General features: G+C 34.2%; 2 protein-coding genes across 2 annotated transcripts; one reads left to right on the plus strand and one right to left on the minus strand.

Moving 5' to 3' along the window:
- The first annotated feature begins 364 nt into the window (after positions 1–364).
- On the plus strand, positions 365–7,789 carry LOC126775447 (beta-chimaerin). The gene is made up of 8 exons (XM_050497403.1): positions 365–527; positions 597–798; positions 1,540–1,770; positions 2,287–2,522; positions 3,288–3,539; positions 3,877–4,008; positions 5,576–5,681; positions 6,343–7,789. Exons 1-8 carry the CDS (start codon positions 494–496, stop codon positions 6,509–6,511), a joined length of 1,362 nt encoding a protein of 453 aa, XP_050353360.1. The 5' UTR covers positions 365–493; the 3' UTR covers positions 6,512–7,789.
- Positions 7,790–7,885: 96 nt separating this feature from the next.
- LOC126775461 (N-glycosylase/DNA lyase) lies at positions 7,886–19,869 on the minus strand. Its single transcript, XM_050497430.1, has 6 exons — positions 19,622–19,869; positions 19,034–19,366; positions 18,723–18,834; positions 18,125–18,295; positions 17,250–17,444; positions 7,886–7,984 (listed from the first exon to the last, which is right to left on the minus strand). Exons 1-6 carry the CDS (start codon positions 19,696–19,698, stop codon positions 7,892–7,894), a joined length of 981 nt encoding a protein of 326 aa, XP_050353387.1. The 5' UTR covers positions 19,699–19,869; the 3' UTR covers positions 7,886–7,891.
- Between the last annotated feature and the right edge of the window lie 788 nt (positions 19,870–20,657).

Below are 20,657 nucleotides of genomic sequence, written 5' to 3' on the forward strand. Positions count from 1 at the left end.
TTTACATTCATTTTGACATTTTTTGTGAAGTAAATTATTATTATTCCTATATGTTTTATGACGAACTCATTAGTAGATAAATAATAATAAATAAAATAGCATGACACTTCTAACGCTACTTACACGAGATTTCGAGGCACGTGGTATCTAGCGTAAACTGTTTTATTCCGAATTTAATCTCTGTGTGTATTATTACAACAAATGCAAAAACGTCTCTAAGCTGATGTATCTGTATTCTACTAGAAAAAAATCAATGTAAATTAAAATTACCCACATAATTAATTATTCAATGATTTATTATCTATGTAACTAAAGAAAAGGAATATAGGCATTTTATCTGTATCTTTACGCTCATCTTGACATTGTTTTGTTTACGTTTCGATTTCATTATTTATTTTCTAATAGGCTAATAGTGTAGTTATTCGTTTCCGTATTTTACAAGAATACATTGCTTAAATAGATTATTAAAAATAAAATAATTATTTATAATAAAATGGATAATGTTAAAAATATTTGGAAACCAGAACGTTAGTTAATGAAATATATTTAGCAATTTCGTTTTATATCCTGTCTTGAGTAACTTAAAATCTTTTTAGTTTATCGCATTCAATTGGAGGCTCCAGTACCAAAGCGTATAACATGCGAGGACTGCCAAGACAGGCCTCTGTTCTATGGAAAGGAATACCATGGAATCATGGGCCACAAGGAAGCTACTTTGTTGCTAGAGGACGAACCCAATGGTGCGTTTCTGATAAGGAAAGGAAATGAGTATAATGATTTCTACACATTAACTTGGAGGTATTGCCCTTCTTTTTAATTTACGGTTTATCGTAATTGAATATGACCTTAACTCGAATAATATAATGTGACTCAAATTGGGGAATTATGCTAACGATTAAGTAAATCATTAGTTGATAATTGATATTTGGTTTTTCTAATATTCCGGTTGTACATTTTTTCCATTTTCAATGGTCAAGTTGCATATGCCAAGGTCTTGGACTAAAATTTTGAGTTGGGCCACTAAAAAGTTACTACACCTTATATCAATAAATTTTAAGTAGCAGACCATTGTTAAGAGTTTATAAGTGTTATAAAGCGGAGCCTCATAGAGCATGTTAAGCCATTGGGTTAGTTAGATAAGCAGTTATGGTCGAAATTTGGTCACAAAGATATTTTTATTGTCAATTGATTATTTAAATAATTTAAAACCAATTAATGAAGAGCCAAAATGGCCCAGTGGTCAGAATGCATGAATCTTAACCTATGATTGCGTGTACAAAGCCCGGTATGTACCAGACATGAACTTTCATGTGCATAATTTGTGTTTATAATACATTCTGTGCTCGGCATTGAAGGAAAACATTATCAGGAAACCTGCATGTGTCAAATTTTACTGAAATTATGTCACATGTGTATCCACCAACCCATGTTGTAGCAGCATGACAGAATGAAGTCAGCCCAGGAGTGGGACATTTGCAGGCTGTAATTTTTTCTTTAAAATAAAATAAAATAGTTAATGATTAAAATACTTTTATTCAGATTTAATGATAAAGTACATCACTATAAATTATATTATGATGGCACTCATTACATTAAAGACAAAAGATATGATAGTATATATGACCTAGTAGCAGATGGTCTAATAACATGCCACATGGAGCTCAAGGCCCACCACATAATGGAAATGATTAATTCACGAGCAAACTATATGGACAGCCCATATGTTACAATTAATAGAAGGAAGATAAACACACTTACCAAAATTCATCAGTAAGTATGACCACTCGTTACTAATTATTTCTTGTTCATGTGTTAATTATAAACATTGTTCAGGGTGTTTAGTGGAACATTGATTTCTCTCTTTCTGTCATCATTGATTTACAATTTATAAAAAGGAGACAGCTTAAAAACACATGGGTTTATGTCTCCTTTTAAGTAAGTATGGCCTGTGTTAGGAGACCCTGTTCATCAATGACAAGCCATATGTAATATTTTTTTTAATCCACTGTACAAAATATAATTAAATTTAAATAAATAAACAATCCAATTTTGGAATTCAACATTAATACAAATTTAGAGATTTAGCAATAAAATGACGTCTGTGTGCATGTATGTAATTTTGTGTGTGTCTTTGTTTAACTATTCACCCTTAAATAACATTATAAGTAAAGCTGATAGTTAATTAAATATCTTTATATTCCTGGTTCATACATTTTGTTAATATGAATATCATACTTTAAAATTAATATATCATTTCTTTGACTAACTATTCATTCCATTCTTTAGGGCTTCGAACAGATCAAGTCCGATAACTAACAAAAAAGAGGGTAAAATATTAGAAATTGAATCAGATATACAAAAGATAAATTTTGATATTACTCCCACTATTGAAGATAGCCCTCTTTTGTATAAATATACAAAATATCATTCATTCAAGGTTCATACATTTAAGGGTTTAAACTGGTGTGAATTGTGCGCTAACTTCTTATGGGGTTTCACCGCTCAAGGTGTTAAATGTGAAGGTAAAATTTATATTTTATACTTTTTTAAAATACATTACTTTTTCAACAGACTTGTGACTCGGTATCAATGATTTATATTTACTAGCTCATTCGCTTTAACATTGTATCCTAACTGGCTTTCACATCTAAATTCCTCAACCTCATCATGAAATTTTGCATACGCATTGTTAGGGGTACATAAGGTATACTACATATATAATCATGAGGGCAAAACTGCGGGTGGAAACTAGTAATAAATATAACTTTTAGAGTTGTAATGAAATTAAATAGCTTATATATGTATGTGCCTTGCTCAAAAAAAAGGCTATCTAACGAAGCCTGTTTCACTGCTAGGCTAAGGTCGGTCCTTTCTGAGGAAACACTTTAGAGCTTATTCCACCATACTGCTTCAATACAGCTTGGTGTATACACAATACATGTGGCAGATTTACCGACTCATGCATGTTTTATCACTATATTTTCCATCACCACTGGGCATGCAATAAAATAATCACACAAATTAAGCACATGAATCCACAATCATCGGCCGAGTCTTACTTGACTCATGGCAACCACAAAAATATATATTAAACCGACTTGATACCTGGTTAAAGTCGCAGAAGCTGTCACTTCTGCAAAAATGATTTTTCAACACAATTTACATAGACATATCAGCTTATCAGCTGCTCGTCTATAAATAAATAAATAATAATAATAATAAATGTGTTAATATTCCTATAAAAAGTTTTTTTTTTATAAATATTTTTTTCTTTAAACATTTTTCAGATTGTGGTTTCATTGCTCATTCGAAATGTTCGGAACGCGTACCAAACCACTGTGTGCCGGATCTGAAGAAACTGAGAGGCGTTTTTGGCATCGACCTGACTACTCTGCTCAACGCCCACTCCAGTACCTTACCCTTCGTGGTGAGGAAGTGTGTCAATGAAATAGAAACCAGAGGACTTGATTCGGAGGGTATATATAGGGTGTCAGGTTTTGCTGATGAAATTGAGGCTTTGAAAATGGCTTTCGATAAAGGTAAGTTTTATTACCAAGATCTCTCTGTTAGATTTTAAATTTTTCAAGTGGGCGTGGTTGGCCATACCCGGAATGCTTTGAAGAATAGCGAAATATAATAAATACTAAAATTGCATCTGATCATCATCTGATTTTTTATGAATATACATAACCGGGAATCGATACCGCTGATAAAAAATCTTTTTTTTTTTCAAAATGATTGGGATTAAAATAAACATTATATTAGATATTAAAAGAGGATATTTGTTTTGGTACCATACTAAGACGTGACTTGCAAAATTAAAAAAAATATACTATATACATATGAATTTATATAAACTTTGTTTATTTTGTGTAGACGGTGAAGCCACAGATCTAAGTGTATATAGCAATATTAATGTAATAGCCGGTACACTCAAGCTTTACCTGAGACTCCTGCCGGTACCTCTGATAACTTACGAGGTACATCCTAAGCTAGTGAACGCTATTCGTAAGTACTTGAACACATTTATATTTAAATTCAAATTGAACTATTGATTAAATGACAAGTTTCTATAGTGTGCAGTTGACCAGCAGTAGTCCGAACTATCAACAAATAGCCAAAGCCTCTCTTGCGACTTGTTTGCGGCATACTTATATAATTATGTAACTTGTCAGATTACTTACAAGATACTTCTCATAAACTTTCCTGACTCCAACTAGCCGAGTAGTTAGTAGAGAGCCGAGTACGGCTGTGTTTTAGTAGATGGTTGCGCTTCACAATTCTATGTAGTGAATGCTGGGGTCCCCCAGGGATCTGTGTGCTATCTCCCACACTCTTTCTTTTGCATATCAATGATATGCTCTCCCTTGGGAACATACATTGCTATGCAGACGATAGTACAGTGCATGGTGGATACCACGGACGCGCAGTGGCTGGGCGGGCGGAAACTGAGGAGAGGCGGGAGAATCTTGTCATTGAACTCGATAGGACGTTAGAGCTCATCGCCAAATGGGGCTCTGATAATCTTGTTGAGTTTAATGCCAAGAAAACACAGGTATGCGCTCTCACGGCGAAAAAGTCAACATTTTCCCCTCTTCCCTCCCTCTGTGGTACTCCGCTGGTGATGCAAAGCAAAATCGCCATGCTGGGGATTGACGTTCGCTGCGACCTTAGTCCAAGGGATTACATCGAGGCTGTTATAAAAACAGCTTCACGGAAACTCGGAGTTCTGAACAAGGTGCGGCGCTTTTTCACGCCACAACAACTGTGCCTGCTGTACAAAACACAGATACGGTCTTGCGTGGAATATTGCTCGCACCTTTGGGATGGCTCCGCTAAGTACCTACTTGAAGCCTTGGACCGGTTGCAGCGACGTGCCGTACGCATTATTGGCGACGTAAAGGTCACAAACACCCTTGAACCTTTACAATTGCGTCGTGAGATAGCAGCACTGAGCGCTTTCTATCGACTGTATCACGGCGAGTGCTCTGAGGAATTATTCTCTCTAATCCCTGCTTCCCCCTTCCTTCTTAAGTCCACGCGAGCTGGTTCTCGATGTCACCGCCTAACTGTGACATCAATTCCATCGCGAACAAAGAAATTTGGCAACTCCTTTCTTTGTCGCACTTCCAAAAAATGGAATTCCTTACCAGCTCACGTGTTCCCCTCCTCTTACAACCCGGGTTCCTTCAAACGAGGCGTGAAGAGGCATCTTGCGGGCCGGCAAGGCGAAGGCGGCTAGTGCAGAACGTTTTTCCCGTCTGTACTGGCCGTCGTCGCGTTTGGACTCTACTACCACTTACCATCAGGTGGAGTAGAGTCATTTGCCCTCCCGGCGAATATAAAAAAAAAAAAGTACTCTATAGTCTGACTAATTCGTCCATCCGATATTCGCTTTACTAAACCAAGGGTTTTGAAAAAACTGAAAAACTAACTGGTACAAAATCAAATTAGCTAGTTAGCTATTTAAAAATATATATAAAAAAATGTTTGTAACGTGGAATATAAAATGCTTTATTTGTATTTATTTTTCGAATTGCTTGTTCGGTCTAATGTAAACATTGTTTGTTTCAAGAAACGAAAACAGCAGCTCTTCAAGTGACGATGTTGCGGGAGGCGCTCGACACTCTCCCGCCGGCTCACTTCAACTGCTTGCAGTATATGGTGCAGCATTTACACAGGTTTGTATATATACTTGAAAATCCTTTAACATTTAAAATAGGCAGGCAGTCTGTGGATAGCCCATCCTACATGACCAATGCCCCCTCCCACTCCTCCCTTGTGCCTGCAGTTGCACTGGCTCACTGGATCGCAGAAATACTATTTGTTGACAAAACTTGCAGCATTTTTTTAAAGCCGTGGCAGGTACCACCCACATAACATATTCTACCGCCAAACAGCTACATATACTTATAGTATATTGTCGTGTTCCATTATACAGTGTGAGTAAGTCAGTGTACACGCACACGGGACAACGTCTTATCCCTTGGCTGGCTGCGTATTCACAGTATAAGGTGTCAACTTCTGTCAACGTCAAAAACAAAAATGTCAAACGTAGAGGTGTTGGTTTTATATAAAAGAATGACTAAAGTATATATAGTAATACATATAAAAGAATTGTATAAAAACACACATAAAAGCCTTATGTACAATTTATTTTTGTTGTATTTAGTTTTATTTGTACAAATTATACACAGATGACAAAATGCTTATTAACGATAAGTGGAACAGATAAAATACGACGCAAAATTATTTGCAAAAAAGAATCAAATAACGACAACAACGATAAATAAAGGACACATGTTATATTTATTAAACAAATAAATTATATATTTCTTTCAGAATCGCACAACACGCGGATGTTAACAAAATGTCGGCACATAACCTTAGCACAGTTTTCGCGCCAACACTCGTGGCCACGCCCCCCGCCATCACGGACCTCGCCTTCGAGATACGGGCGTTACAAGCGCTGATCGACTACTGCCCACAAATATACTACGGACACAAATGATTTAATTGATTTAACTCGTTTATTATTTATTTTAAACTTACGTAAAAATGAATAAATACATAAGTTTGTATTCCGTTTTAAATTCGCTCTAAAATGGCGGCTGTCATGTGACGATGATGAGTTGAAGAGAATAGGATAGTGAAAATAATCAAATTCTAATTAATTACTGTTTTAAGAAAATATGTTTCGTGTATTGAACATAAAAACAGATGACTATGGATAACTTTTTCGTAAATTAAGTATTTATATAAACGATCGAAAAAGCTTAGCGGACATTATTTATTGAACATTTAATTATATTTATACATTAATTAATATTATGATTGTATTTATAAAGTTAATTCGTAAATGCAAAACATTCAATAACCTTGACAATCAAATAATTTATTAAATATTTTATTTTTCTATTCGAAATAAATTATTTTATTGCTTTTATTTTGTCATCACAGTGACAACTAGCAACACCAATGGTCGTAAGTTCTCATCTGTTTGTGTTACCATATGTCAATATGTATATATAATTCGAGTTATTGATTAAAATTGTAATTTTTTAAAGAATCTCTAAAAAAATGTTAACCATAATGTACTGATTAAAGTATAATTATTATAAAAAATCGTTTTAAAAGCAAGTTTTTATTTAATTCAAGTAACTAACTCGCTGTCCTATGTGAACGACAAACGAGATAATGCGACGCGAGGCGATAATATCGAGTCCTTGTGGGTATTTGTGGATTACGTAGTTAGTCTGCGACGAGATGCAACGAAGTACGGACTTGTTTATCACGCGACACATAAATGATGAGACTCCAATTTTTTGTCGCTCATAAATGATATTTATTGACTCTTTTTGTTTACGAAGTTTTTGTAGAGCTAAGTATATAAAATATTAATTTTCGAGTAATAACGCAAAATTGCCCACGGCTAAAGCAATAATGAACTAAAATCGCCGCGATTTTCGCGCACGGACGACAGAATGACACACGTCAGACATATGTAAGAACGGATTTGGGTGAAATTTGGAATAGAGATAATTTACACTCTGACAACACATAGGGGTCTACGTGTCCCCCCCCCCCTCTCACACGAGCGGTAGTATCTAATAGGTAACTTAAATAACTTTGTAGATGTATATGTTATCATACTAATATATAATTATAATCGTATATAATAAAATAGTGCAATATTTATAGTAAATTATTATTATGTAATGTGATATTGGATTGTTTAAGTATAATCTTTGTTAAAGATATTTGTATAAACCATTCCAGGTTGTGTTTTGTGTCCCAATTTTTATATTGAATTTTTTTTTTGTACTTTCATATCATGTAAAGTTATTTGAAATAAAATATTTAAATTTTTTAAAAAATTTTATTCACAAGTTTAACATTTTTTCTTTCTTTTCTTAGGCTTTTCTTCTGTAGGTTCCGAATCCTCATTTTGCTGGAATTTCTTTAAATCGGCACAAAATAATACCTATAAATAAATATTAAATACAAATAATAGTCAAAGCTTTAGTTAATAAGCACCATCTATCGAAAACGGATTGCTTCTTCTCCTCAAAAAGGGAGAAGAGGACTTAGCTCAGCAGTGGGACATTCACGGGCTGTTACTGTTATCGAAAACGGTAATATTTCAGCTGTAGCACGGTTTCACGTGCTTTCCGAGGTACGGTGCACACATTTTCAAATTCCAAATTCCGGGTTGCTACTGAGAGTTATTAATAGAAAAACTTTAACTTTTTATTGGACCAGGATCTAGGGCTTCATATCTAGCCACTGGAGCAACGAGGCAGTCAGTATTATATATAAATAATTAAAAAGCAAAACAACTAATAATGGATTTTTCTAAATTCTTTGCATGCAAAATTATAGCATCAAATTTACATTCCTCTAATCATAATGCACCTAATTGGTGTGCGGGGAGGAGATTATTTGCTATAAAACGTTGCCAATTATTTCAAAATGTGCCACTAGCGTTCGAGACGTCGGGATGTTGGGGGTCGGATGCCCTTACTTTAATAAGGGAAATTGTCTGTCGCCTTAGGGAGGGGATTTGACAGTCGCTCCGGGTCCCTCTTGGCACAAAGGTTGTCCATTGCCATACAGCGCGGAAATGCGGCCTGCATTATGGGCAGCTTTGCTTCGGGTGGGAATCGGGAGGGACTATTTTAAATTTGACTAAAATAATAAAAATTAATAATGTAAATTTATTAATTGTATTAGCCTATAAATATGTTTAAATTATTTCAAAGTCATCTTTATACGGGCAAGAAGTATGAGACAAAGCGATCAAGCTGCCAGGCATTACCGATCTAAAGGTGACAGATACAAGATCATGAGGCTGCATTCGCGAGGTCATCGCGATGTCAAGAAATTCTTAGTAGCAGCCCGATTGAAGACACTCCCATGGTCTACGTCTGAAGTATATTTATTATTATTCAGAATATTTATTTGTTTATTGAATTAGAAGCTGAAACAGCAAAAAAATACGTCCTTTTATTTTGAGTAGAATGTTTCCTTTTACTTTATATAAATAAAATATTAAAGATAAACACAATTTCAAAGGCTCGTTGGTCTTGTGTCTAGAGGCAAGCTTACAAGGCTGCATATCTCTAGGTCTTGGGTACGATCCCCGGTCGGGCCTATAAAAAGACTAGTTAGGTTTTCTTTTAAAAATATCTAAAGCATCCCAAAATTTAGAAGTTGGAGTTTTGACACTCCCGGTGTCGAAAGCACATAAAACCATTAGTCATGCGGCCAAACTCTTTCTGGTTTCTTCGGATGCCGTCTCATCGAACTATGACAGTGACAGAGGATGTTCCTGTGTTTGCGCACATAAGCACATACAGCATTAAAATATATCTTATGCAATTGGCTAGTCGCCGCTGAGAATGACCACCGTGGCATATGGGTCAAGAGTAGTGGCGTAGCTACATGGACAAGGCCCCGGTGCATAAGGAAAGAATCGGGCCCTCATCCTCTCTTTCCGCGTAGCTTGAACTTAGATTGGCCTTCGAAATTATAGAAAGGAACAACAATAGGAAACAGTGAGTTCACCTACAAAGCGCTTTGAATCTACATTCATCATTCGCACTGCGAAACTATGGAATGCTTGGCCAGAGTCCGTATTTCCTGATAGGTACAATGTTGGTGTCTTCAAATCCAGAGTAAACAGGTTTCTTATAAGCAAGCGTGCTACATTTCCGTGACCGTATTGATGCTTAACATCAGGCAAGTCAACGGTCAAACGCTATTAATTGTAAACGACGACGCACAGGACAATACAGAATATTTATTATACAGATGAAATCAATAAAGAGAAAAAAACGATTTCGGAAATTCGGAGTACTTACTGAGATTTTCCTGCATTCCTTGTCAATGTTTAGTAAAGATTACAGGAAGCTCAATAAAAACACCACAAAACAGTTTGTTTGGTAATAATGCGGTAGATGTTAAAGTTCGTCGGTAATCATATAGTAATAAAAGAGAGATTAATCTGCGTTTACGTAAACACAGCCTAAAATTAATAAGTTACGTTGTAAATATTTGATTTGCATTGGAATTATTTATTATTATTTATTAAAGTCACAGTTATTTATATTATATGATATATTTATTTATATTGAGTAGATGATTGACCGTCGAATGCGACGCACGTGTTTTGCAATCATTTTTGTATTTACGATTTATTTAAAAATCGATTAAGATAAAGCATTGAAATATAAAGATTACCTTGTGTTTTTTTTGTGTGTGTGGGTGATAGTGATTATAAAGGATTTTCTTTTTCGTGCCCCAGTGGGCGATGGTAACCGCTTACCATCAGGCGGCGATTTAAAATTAATTATTTCAAATTCAATGGTGATAATTTTTATATTACTAAATAAATAAAACAATAGAATGTTCAGTTGAACAACTGAACTTTGAACAACTCCCACACCAGCATATCAATATAATAATAATCAGTGGAGTGAGGAACAAATAAACAAAACAAGCCGTCTATTTTTCGTAATAAAAATCATCAACTTTACTGTGCTAGTGCTACATTCGTATTTTGTGCTTAAGGAATTCACCAAATTCAACCAAGAAGAATCACTGGTACATATACAGATATCAAACACAAGAAAATAAAAGGATAAACACAGTGAGTCAATTTTATAATTATAGTGAACGGGTAGAAAATAAATAAAATCACCGGGTCTACATATTAATTGTTAACTTCTACATATGAGACCATATTTTCACAACGATTACTAACTACAACGGTGGCGCAGTCTGCAAACTACAGAGTTGAACACCAATAGACTAGGGTTCAATCCCAAGCCAACTCTTGAGAAAATTGTTTTATTCTGCACAAAATTAAGTTATAATTTAAAGCATGGAATGCAAAGGATGTAAACAAATGCATTTAGAACGAAATAAATTTCTCATTTGTAAATTGTGTCAAGATAAATATCATTACAAGTGCCTGAACATATCTGATGAGCAATTCAAACGCCTCACTGCAGAATTTCGAGCTTCATGGATCTGTCCAGCGTGTACAAACATAACACGCAGAAACAGAGGAAATATGAATACTCCCGTTCGATACAGTCAAATTCCTACGGTTGAAGATTCACTTGATATGTCGTGTGATTATACCGAAGTTGGCAACGTCATACCGAGCGAAAGTCAAACAACACACTTAAACAACAATAACGTAATCACTATGGACAAAATAAGTGAGTTGCTTGATCAAAAATTGAACACCACACTACAAGCACATATGAACAATCTTCGTTTGACACTACGAGAAGATATAAAAACTCTAGTGCGTGCCGAAATGGATGCAGCAATACAAAATTTAAAAGACGAATTCTCTTCAACTACTGATTTCATCTGCGCTGAACAAGAAAATTTAAAAAAAGAAGTTGACATTAAAACAAAACTTATTTCTAGTTTGGAGACTGAGAACTCACGGTTACGTAACGACGTGCATAAGATCAACAATCGTATATGTATGCTTGAAAAAAGTTCCCGTAACCATAACATCGAGATACAAGCCGTGCCGGAGTCGCGTAACGAAAACGTCATGGATCTGTTTAAAAGATTATGTGAAATCATTAATGTACCCCTCGATCCCATACAAATTCACGCATGCCGCCGTGTCGCCAAATTAAATCCATCCTCAGCTCGACCGCGTAATATTCTGGTTACCTTAAGCTCTCCTTACATAAGAGACACCATTCTATCAGCTGTACACAGATACAATAAAAGCCATCCAAAAGAAACATTAAACTCGAGCCTTATAGGAGTTACTGGCGAGTCAAGAAAAATCTATGTAACGGAACACCTATCCCCAGAATGTAAAATGATTTACGCCTCCGCACGGAAAGTCTCTAAAGAGAAACAATATAGATATGTCTGGGTCAAGTATAGAAACGTCTATATGCGCAAAAATGAATCGTCGTCTGCCATCCTTATCAAAAACGAAGAATGCTTAAAAAACTTAAAATAACTAATTTATAGTATTATCTTTCGCTCTATTCTAAATTTTACATGTTAAAACTAAAATTGTTTATTATTATGTTAATATATTACCAGAATGTTAATAGAATTAGATCAAAAACTGTTGATGTGTCCCTTAACATTTTAAATAGCAATTATGACGTAATTTGCTTAACTGAAACCAATTTCAATGATGAAATATTCGACCATGAAGTCTTTGACTCACGCTACAATGTTTTTCGTAGAGACCGCTATACTACAAGTATTAACAAAAAAGATGGCGGTGGGGTAGTTATGGCGGTTAAGAAAAGCTTTAATGTCTTAAGACAAACTTCCTGGGACAGTGATCTCGAAGATTTATGGTTGAGTATATCTACTCATGATAATGTCTATACTCTTCATCTCTGTCTTTGCTATCTGCCTCCTGATCTTGCTGTCGACAGCATCGAATCTTTCTATGCTTCTTGCATAAAAATTGTCACAAACAAAAATGAGACAAACAATTTCTTAATTATTGGAGATTTTAATACACCGAACTTAACATGGCACAATACGCCCACATCTAATGATCTTATACCTAGCTCTTGTCAAGATCACAAGTCACGTTTATTACTAGATATGATGAACTTTTGCAATCTCAGTCAATTTAATTGTATTCGAAATCATAATGATAGACTTTTAGATCTCGTCTTATCGAATCTGTCGATAATCAAAGTTAACAGCGCGGTAGACTCAACTTTAAGTCGTATTGATAAACATCATCCACCTATTACCATTAGTTTTAATCTTAAATCACAGGGTACAATTAAACAAAATAAGCGCATGAAACTTAATTACTTTAAATGTAATTACCAAAATGTTCGATCGGTATTGGAAACCATTAATTGGACTAAAACTCTGTCATTTGAAGATATGGACACCAATGTACAAGAATTCTACAAGATCTTAAACAAAGTAATCAAGGAAAACACACCTCTGGTACGAGACGAATCGTTTCGTTACCCAGTTTGGTTCAGCCATGGACTTAAGCGTTGTCTCACTGAAAAGCATAAATATCATAAAAAGTTTAAAAAATTTAATAATCCGCGAGACTATGACACTTTTTCTTTGCTGCGTAAAAGGAGTAAGAACCTTATAGACAAATGCTATAACGATTTCGTGTGTTCGGTGGAAGACTCAATACACAGTAATTCAAAAATTTTTTACCGATTCATAAATGATAAAAAAGGCTCTAAAATTAACTCAATACCGGAAGTTGTTAAATATGCGAATAAAACTTCTAAAAACGCCCAGGACGCTTGCGAATTATTTTCAAATTATTTTAGTTCAGTATTTAGTTCCTCCAATCTAAAAGGCTCACATAATTTTCATGCGGTCGATTACAATAATAATACACTAAGTAACTTTACTATCTCTAAAAATGAAATATACAAAAAAATTAGGAATCTAGATCAAAATAAGGGTGCAGGCCCTGACGGGATTCCACCTTCTTTCATAAAATTATGTGCTCAAGAACTTAGCACTCCACTGTCTATTCTGTTCAACATGTCCCTGAACAATGGCATCTTCCCTAAATACTGGAAAACTGCCTATATTATACCAATTTATAAATCTGGAGACCGTTCACATTGCGAAAATTACCGTCCTATCAGTATTTTGTCATGTTTCTCCAAAATCTTAGAATCTATCGTATACGATAAAATTTATCATCACGTATATCCGGCACTGTGTAACAAACAGCATGGCTTTGTAAAAAATCGTTCCACTACATCAAATTTGGTAGAATATAAGAACTATATTTGCAACACTTTTGCGAAATGTGGACAAACGGACTCGATATATACTGACTTCTCAAAAGCGTTTGACAAGGTAAACCACATTTTGCTCTGTCGCAAACTAAAAGCATACGGAATCCATGGCTCCTTATTAAGATGGGTAGAATCATACCTAGACAGGAGAACACAATTAGTTGCAATCAAAGGGTACACTTCCTCCCCCGCAACAATTACATCTGGGGTACCACAGGGGTCGAACCTTGGACCTTTATTTTTCATAATATTTATTAATGACCTAGCTAAAGAGTTGTCGTGTCAATTTTTACTATACGCCGATGATCTTAAAATGTATTCTTCGATTAATAACGTCAATGATGCTATATCTCTTCAAAAGGACTTAGATACTCTTTCCAGATGGTGCACTAATAATCATATGACGCTAAATATAGAAAAGTGCTTTGTAATAAGTTTTACACTGAAAAGATCGAAAAAAGTACTTTTTGATTACACTATAAACGAAAACATACTTTCACGCAAATCCACCGCAAAAGACCTGGGAGTAATATTTGACGAAAAACTCTCTTTTAGGGATCATAACGAGTACATAATTAACAAGAGTAACAGATTGTGTGGATTCATAAGCAGGTGCACTAAAAGTTTTAAAAGGCCTAAAACTACTATACATCTTTACTGTTCCATAGTTCGCAGTATTTTAGAATATAACTCGGTTATATGGTCACCTAACTATGCCACTCACTGTGAAAAGATAGAAGCCGTACAGAAAAGGTTTTTACGATTGCTCAGTTTTCGCTATCAGTACGGACGTAAACTCGAATGCTACAATGACAGGCTTAGTCATTTTAAATTGCAAACACTAGAAATGCGTCGTGACTGCAATAACTTAGTATATTTGCATAAAATAATACACGGTGTTATTGATTCACCCTTGCTTTTAAGATCCATCAACATAAACACTAACTTTAAATACCGACACCCTAGAATATTTACCCTGGACGCATACAATAACAACATATCATATCATAATCCTATCGGTCGTATGTGTCGCGCATATAACAAAATTTTTCTCGAAAAAGACGCGAATGATGGTATTGACATTTTCAACAATAACCTAAATCTATTTAGAAAACAATTGGTTTCAATATTTTCAATTAACAACTAATAATAGTGATTAAATCTATTTTCTTATTCATTATTTAGTTCCTCATTTCAACATTTCATAATTTCATTTTATTTTTCATTGTCATAACTTGTTCATATTTTTCTGTATAATTTTTTCTTTTCATTTATTGTAAACGTTTTTTGTAAAGTGTACAATGTATTCTCAAGTGCTGATGTTATTTGATTTTTATAAGTGAAATATTTCGTCTACAATCTGTGTTCACATAGTTGTTGGGTTATAATCTGTTTTGTGGACCAAAAAAAAAAAAAAAAAAAAAAAAAAAAAAAAAAAATACTGTTATAACCGTACCGTACCGTAACCGTAACAGCCTGTGAATGTCCCACTGCTGGGCTAAAGGCCTCCTCTCCTCTTTTTGAGGAGAAGGTTTGGATTAACTGTTATAAAATCAATATTAATTCATAATAAGATAATGTCCTCCAAACCGATTTCGGTCACGGCGGCCAATCTCAAGGGAGATTAGCAAACTGCGCAGGACAAATTATAGTGCACAAGTGTGTGCGCAAACACGGGTGCACTCTCTATTCCCTAACTCTCATAATCCGATGGGACAGCAATCCGACACGACCGGAAAGAGTTCAGGCGCAGGACCAACGGCTTTACGTGCTTTCCGAGGCACGGGAGTGTACACACTTCCAACTTCCAGACTCCGGGCTGCTACTGAGAATTTTCTGACAGAAAAACCCAACAACTTTTTATTGGCCCGACCTGGGATTTGAACTCAGGACTCATTCGAACTACCAAATAACTGAAATAACGATAAAAAACCACACATGCTTATCGAGGACTCTTGGCGAACGTGCTAAAAATCGTAAATCAGGAGTTCTATAATTGTTGATGTTCATTTAAAAACATAACATTAACATAATATGCTCCAATCTTTTCAAAGCTGAGGTTAGAGGGCTCCCCCTGAGCTCCGGGGCCCTGGTACACTGCACCACCTGGCCCTACGATAGCTACGCCACTGCTCAAGAGACACTTCCACTTTTTAGACTAATTAATGTCGTTATATTATATACAATGCGAGCATAGCTTTTATATGTGTCGTGGACTTTTTTGTTGTATTATTTAAAGTGGACCGTTGTCTTACATTATTTTTAACTATCACTTTATAAGCAGTGCATGTAAAAAATTATGAGAGGTATTCCTTCCCGGCTACACAAAAATTTTTATAACTCAGTTAATATGCATGGTATAAATATAATTTACAGTTTATAGCGCTCAAACAGGAATAACATAGATCTCTACCAGTAAAAAAAAATGGAATTTGAGTATTACTTATAGAGTTTATTCGCTACATATAAACAAAAAATAAATTACCTCTGTATTAGTGTATAAATTTTTAACCTTCTAACTTTTTAAACTAAGAAGAAATTAAGAATTATAAAATTGAAATTTAGATTTATTACCATACCGTACCGTAACAGCCTGTGAATGTCTAGCCCACTGCTGGGCTAAAAGCCTCCTCTCCTCATTTTGAGGAGAAGGTTTGCAGCTTATTCCACCACGCTGCTCCAATGCCGGTTGGTGGAATACACATGTCGCAGAATTTCAGTGAAATTAGACACATGCAGGTTTCCTCACAATGTTTTCCTTCACCGTAAAGCACGAGTTGAATTATAATCACAAATTGAGCACATGAAAATTCAATGGTGTTTGCCCGGGCTTGAACCCACGATCGTCGGTTAAGATTCACGCGTTCTTACCACTGGGCCGTCTCGGATTTATTGTCATGCAACAATATTTATTTCATTATAAGTATTATGTTACTCAGGTTTTAAACAAATTCATACTATTTACAACTTGACCGAGGTTTCAGGCTATTAAATTTTAGACCATATATAATGTGACCAGATAAAAATGTATGATATATAATAATATCCTGGGACATTTTTCACACACGGCCATCTGATCCCAAATTAAGCTTGTGCTATGGAAACCAGACAACTGATATACTACATATACTACTTTTCTTTTTGTAAATACATACTTATATAGATAATTACACCCAGACTCAGAACAAACAGACATGTTCATGCACACAAATGTCTGTCCTGGGTGGGAATCGAACCCACAACCTTCGGCGTGAAAGGCAAGTGTTCTACCAACCACGCCAACCGGCTCGTCTATATAAGATAGTCTGATATAGAATACTAAAATTTTTTGCCATTACATCTTGGTAGAATCTTTAGCTTTACATTCATTATAATCCTGTTAAATGAGGAACCCATTTGAAGTCTAAGAACCTAACGCATATTGATCTATTTAATTATGTAACTTACAGTGTGGGCCCACCCCGCCATGTCCCCATACAACATTCTGAAATGATCTCCTATCTCCGAGTACATCTTCTCGGTGACACTCTTCCTTCCCTTCAAGTGTGGCAGGTAGTTCTGTGCCGCTATCTGGTACACATGTGTGTCAACGGGCAGTGCTTCCAGATGGTTTAAGGACATCAGACAGATGCAATCAGACACCTACAAGTAATATGTTATTAATACTATGTATTTACATATTTAATATAAGTAAATGAATATTTATAATGAAAGTATAATTTGTTTAAAATACATAAATTAATTTTTGCACTGAACTTATAGCAGTAGTAGTAACAGCCCGTTAATGTCCCACTGCTGGGCTAAGGCCTCCTCTCCCTTTTGAGGAGAAGGTTTGGAGCTTATTCTACCACGCTGCTCCAATGCGGGTTGGTAGAATACACATGTGGCATAATTTCAATGAAATTAGACACATGCAGGTTTCCTCACGATGTTTTCCTTCACCGTCAAGCACGAGATGAATTATAAACATAAATTAAGCACATGATAATTCAGTGGTGCTTGCCCGGGTTTGAACCCACGATCATTGGTTAAGATGCACGCGTTCTAACCACTGGGCCATCTCGGCTTACTGAACTTATAGTAAGCAGTAATTGATCCATAATTAGTTTTTAACAATTTAAATGTTTGTCTGGATATGGCCCCAGATCTTAATAAAGATCAAGTGAGTGTTAGTTATTTACCTTATTTTTCACGTTCTTGTGTTTTCAAGGCAAGCATGCTCCACCTTAGACTGTATCATCACTTTCCATCAGGTGTGATAACAGTCAAGTGTTAGCTTATATTATATATATTAAAAAAAAATATTATTTTTTGTTATTTACCTTTGGTCCAATCCCACAGAGTTTCATCAGCTCCAGCCGAGCATCCTTATACTTCATTTCTTGTAAGCTATTAAACCACTGTTCACCTCCCCACTCCACTATCTGCGATGCTGACTTTTGAATGAACTTTGCTCTATAACCGAAACCTAAATCTCTTAATTCTGATTCAATCTAAAATGTCAATTAATAATAATTAAAGGTGTAATAAGGGTCTAGAAGTTCTTATATACTATAGTAATTTTTTAAAACAGTTGTTAAATTTCACAACAATTATTTTTGGGCATGAAAAAGTGCTCAGTAGAATGTTCATAATAGAACTAACAGATTTTAGTGGAAGATTGTATTTGTCCAAATTTGATGACAGTCGTGAAAACATTGTAAGGAAATCTGTATGGATTGGGTGATTATGAATTCGACCATGTGTTTGTGCACAATAATCTAAATAATTACATTACTACTTAACTTGGCAGTTTAAAAGTTTATTAGAAATTCTTTGTAATATTATGATTTTAAGTTAATTTAGACAGTCAAAGTTTTTAGGACAAAATAAACTTATTTTCAGTTTTATATACAGATTATTGAAGCACTTAAAATTTACCTGTGGGCTTGATAATTTCTCAACATCTGGGAAAGCATAATATGCTGTACCCTCATGTTCACATATCTTGTCTCCATAATGCTTACATAATTTTTCAACCATAGTAGATATCCTGGAGATGGGTATAAAATTAAAATAAAACACTAATAAATTCTTAAACATTTTTTAATTCATTTTTTATTAATGGAAACTTTTTTGGTTAATATATTTGCTGTACTCATTTAATTTATTGCACTATTTTACTGTTTGTTTCCTAAAACATATATAAATAAATATAACAAGTAAAAAAAAATATTATGCAAAGTTCTTACCTAGAGATGTGATTATTCTGACTGCAAATAAAAGAAAAAAGATTCTCCACAGGCTCTTGATAAAGCATTCGAATACCATAAAATTGTTTACAAGCCAATTGAAACAAATTATCTTTTTCAGACCACTCCTTATAATAATCACTCAATTTAAAATTCAGTCGGAAATATTTTTCAAGTAAATTCTTAAAAATTTTACTATCACAACTGTGTTTGGATGTTTCATGTAATGTTCCAATTACTTTATACTGTAAATTTTCATCATCTTGACGTAATTTCCAAACTGTTTTGGAAAACACCCCTGTCCATTCATCTATTTCTTTATTATATTCCCACCTAAAATTATGGATTTAATTCAGTTATTTGTTTATTGATGTCAGAAACACTATTAGCATATTTATAAAATTAACCAATTAATGACATTACACTTAAAAAATAAACAATACAATTAAAATGCTAACATTACATACAACTTAAATTAATAAAGTTGCAAATAAACTCCAATGCTGCTGCTAGTTCAATACATTTATTAAAAATTTCCTAAAATTAATGAGGCTTTGGCTGATAAATACATACAAATTTGTACTTTACCTAAAACTTTGGCCTCCGTTTAATGTGCCCACCAATTGAAGTTCCCTTCGATTGCATTTTATTTTATTCCAAGTCATTTTACCAATTTTTTCAATTCATAACACTTTCATACAACTATGTTGAAACTGTTGTGTATCTTTAGTACCGTATTTATGATGTAGCGGAAAACTGTTTATAGCTACTTTTTACGTTGACATCGAATTGAATTCAACAGACATTTGAATTTGAGTTTAATAACTAATGCAAAATAATACATCGAACTGCAAATGTCATACTGACTTTGAAAGCTTTATTTTCGTTTTGTAATAAGACAAAACCTCTATAAAATGCTTTAAATCATAATTGCAAATACAGAATGAGAACAAGTTAAATAGAAATATAAATTAGTGACATTTTAAGGCTTTATTAATTTTTGGGGTCATGAATGGATGGATCAGTTTATGGTATAAACGAGGGTAAATATATAGTTGAAAATATAATTAGCGGCTCGATAAAATGTTGAATATACATCTAAGGTAAATTTTTCATTAATGGTTATTATGTATTTTTTAAAATGCTAATCTATGTAGGTAGTTAAGGTTGTTTTAAAAGTATGATTGAAAAGTAGCTTATCATATTGTACTGGTACTGATTTTTTAATCCACCTATGAGCTAATAGCGACTAAAACTTCAAGGAATATCGCCATCATCCATAGTTCTTTGGATCTAATTTACAACTCTTGGTTAAGGATAGAAAGTAATTTAAATTCAGTTATAGGTATTACACAAAATAATTTAATCTGGATTGTATTAGTTCCTAAATGAAGAAAATATGAATATTTCAAAGGAATAATATGTATTACAATTTTGTATTTATACGCTTTATTCCAAATTATTACATTGAACAAATTAAAAACTAATGTTTTTTTAAATTTATTTGTTAAAAGAAATTTTAAAGTATATAAGTATATTTCATAAAGTAAAAGGTAAGTATTGAATGATATCAGTTCAAATAAAATTTTTGCTGCTATATGATCATTTTAAAAATCCGTAAAAT

The sequence above is a fragment of the Nymphalis io genome, chromosome 18 (assembly GCF_905147045.1).
Source record: "Nymphalis io chromosome 18, ilAglIoxx1.1, whole genome shotgun sequence".
Classification (NCBI taxonomy): domain Eukaryota; kingdom Metazoa; phylum Arthropoda; class Insecta; order Lepidoptera; family Nymphalidae; genus Nymphalis; species Nymphalis io.

Coding starts and splice junctions, on each gene's coding strand:
- LOC126775447 (XM_050497403.1), top strand. CDS start 494: ATGGATAATGTTAAAAATATTTGGAAACCAGAAC. Junction 1,771..2,286: donor ACACTTACCAAAATTCATCA/GTAAGTATGACC, acceptor TCCATTCTTTAG/GGCTTCGAACAGATCAAGTC. Junction 5,682..6,342: donor ATGGTGCAGCATTTACACAG/GTTTGTATATAT, acceptor TATTTCTTTCAG/AATCGCACAACACGCGGATG.
- LOC126775461 (XM_050497430.1), bottom strand. CDS start 19,698: ATGACTTGGAATAAAATAAAATGCAATCGAAGGGAACTTCAATTGGTG. Junction 18,835..19,033: donor CAGAATAATCACATCTCTAG/GTAAGAACTTTG, acceptor ACCCATCTCCAG/GATATCTACTATGGTTGAAA. Junction 7,985..17,249: donor TGGCGGGGTGGGCCCACACT/GTAAGTTACATA, acceptor ATTTATTTATAG/GTATTATTTTGTGCCGATTT.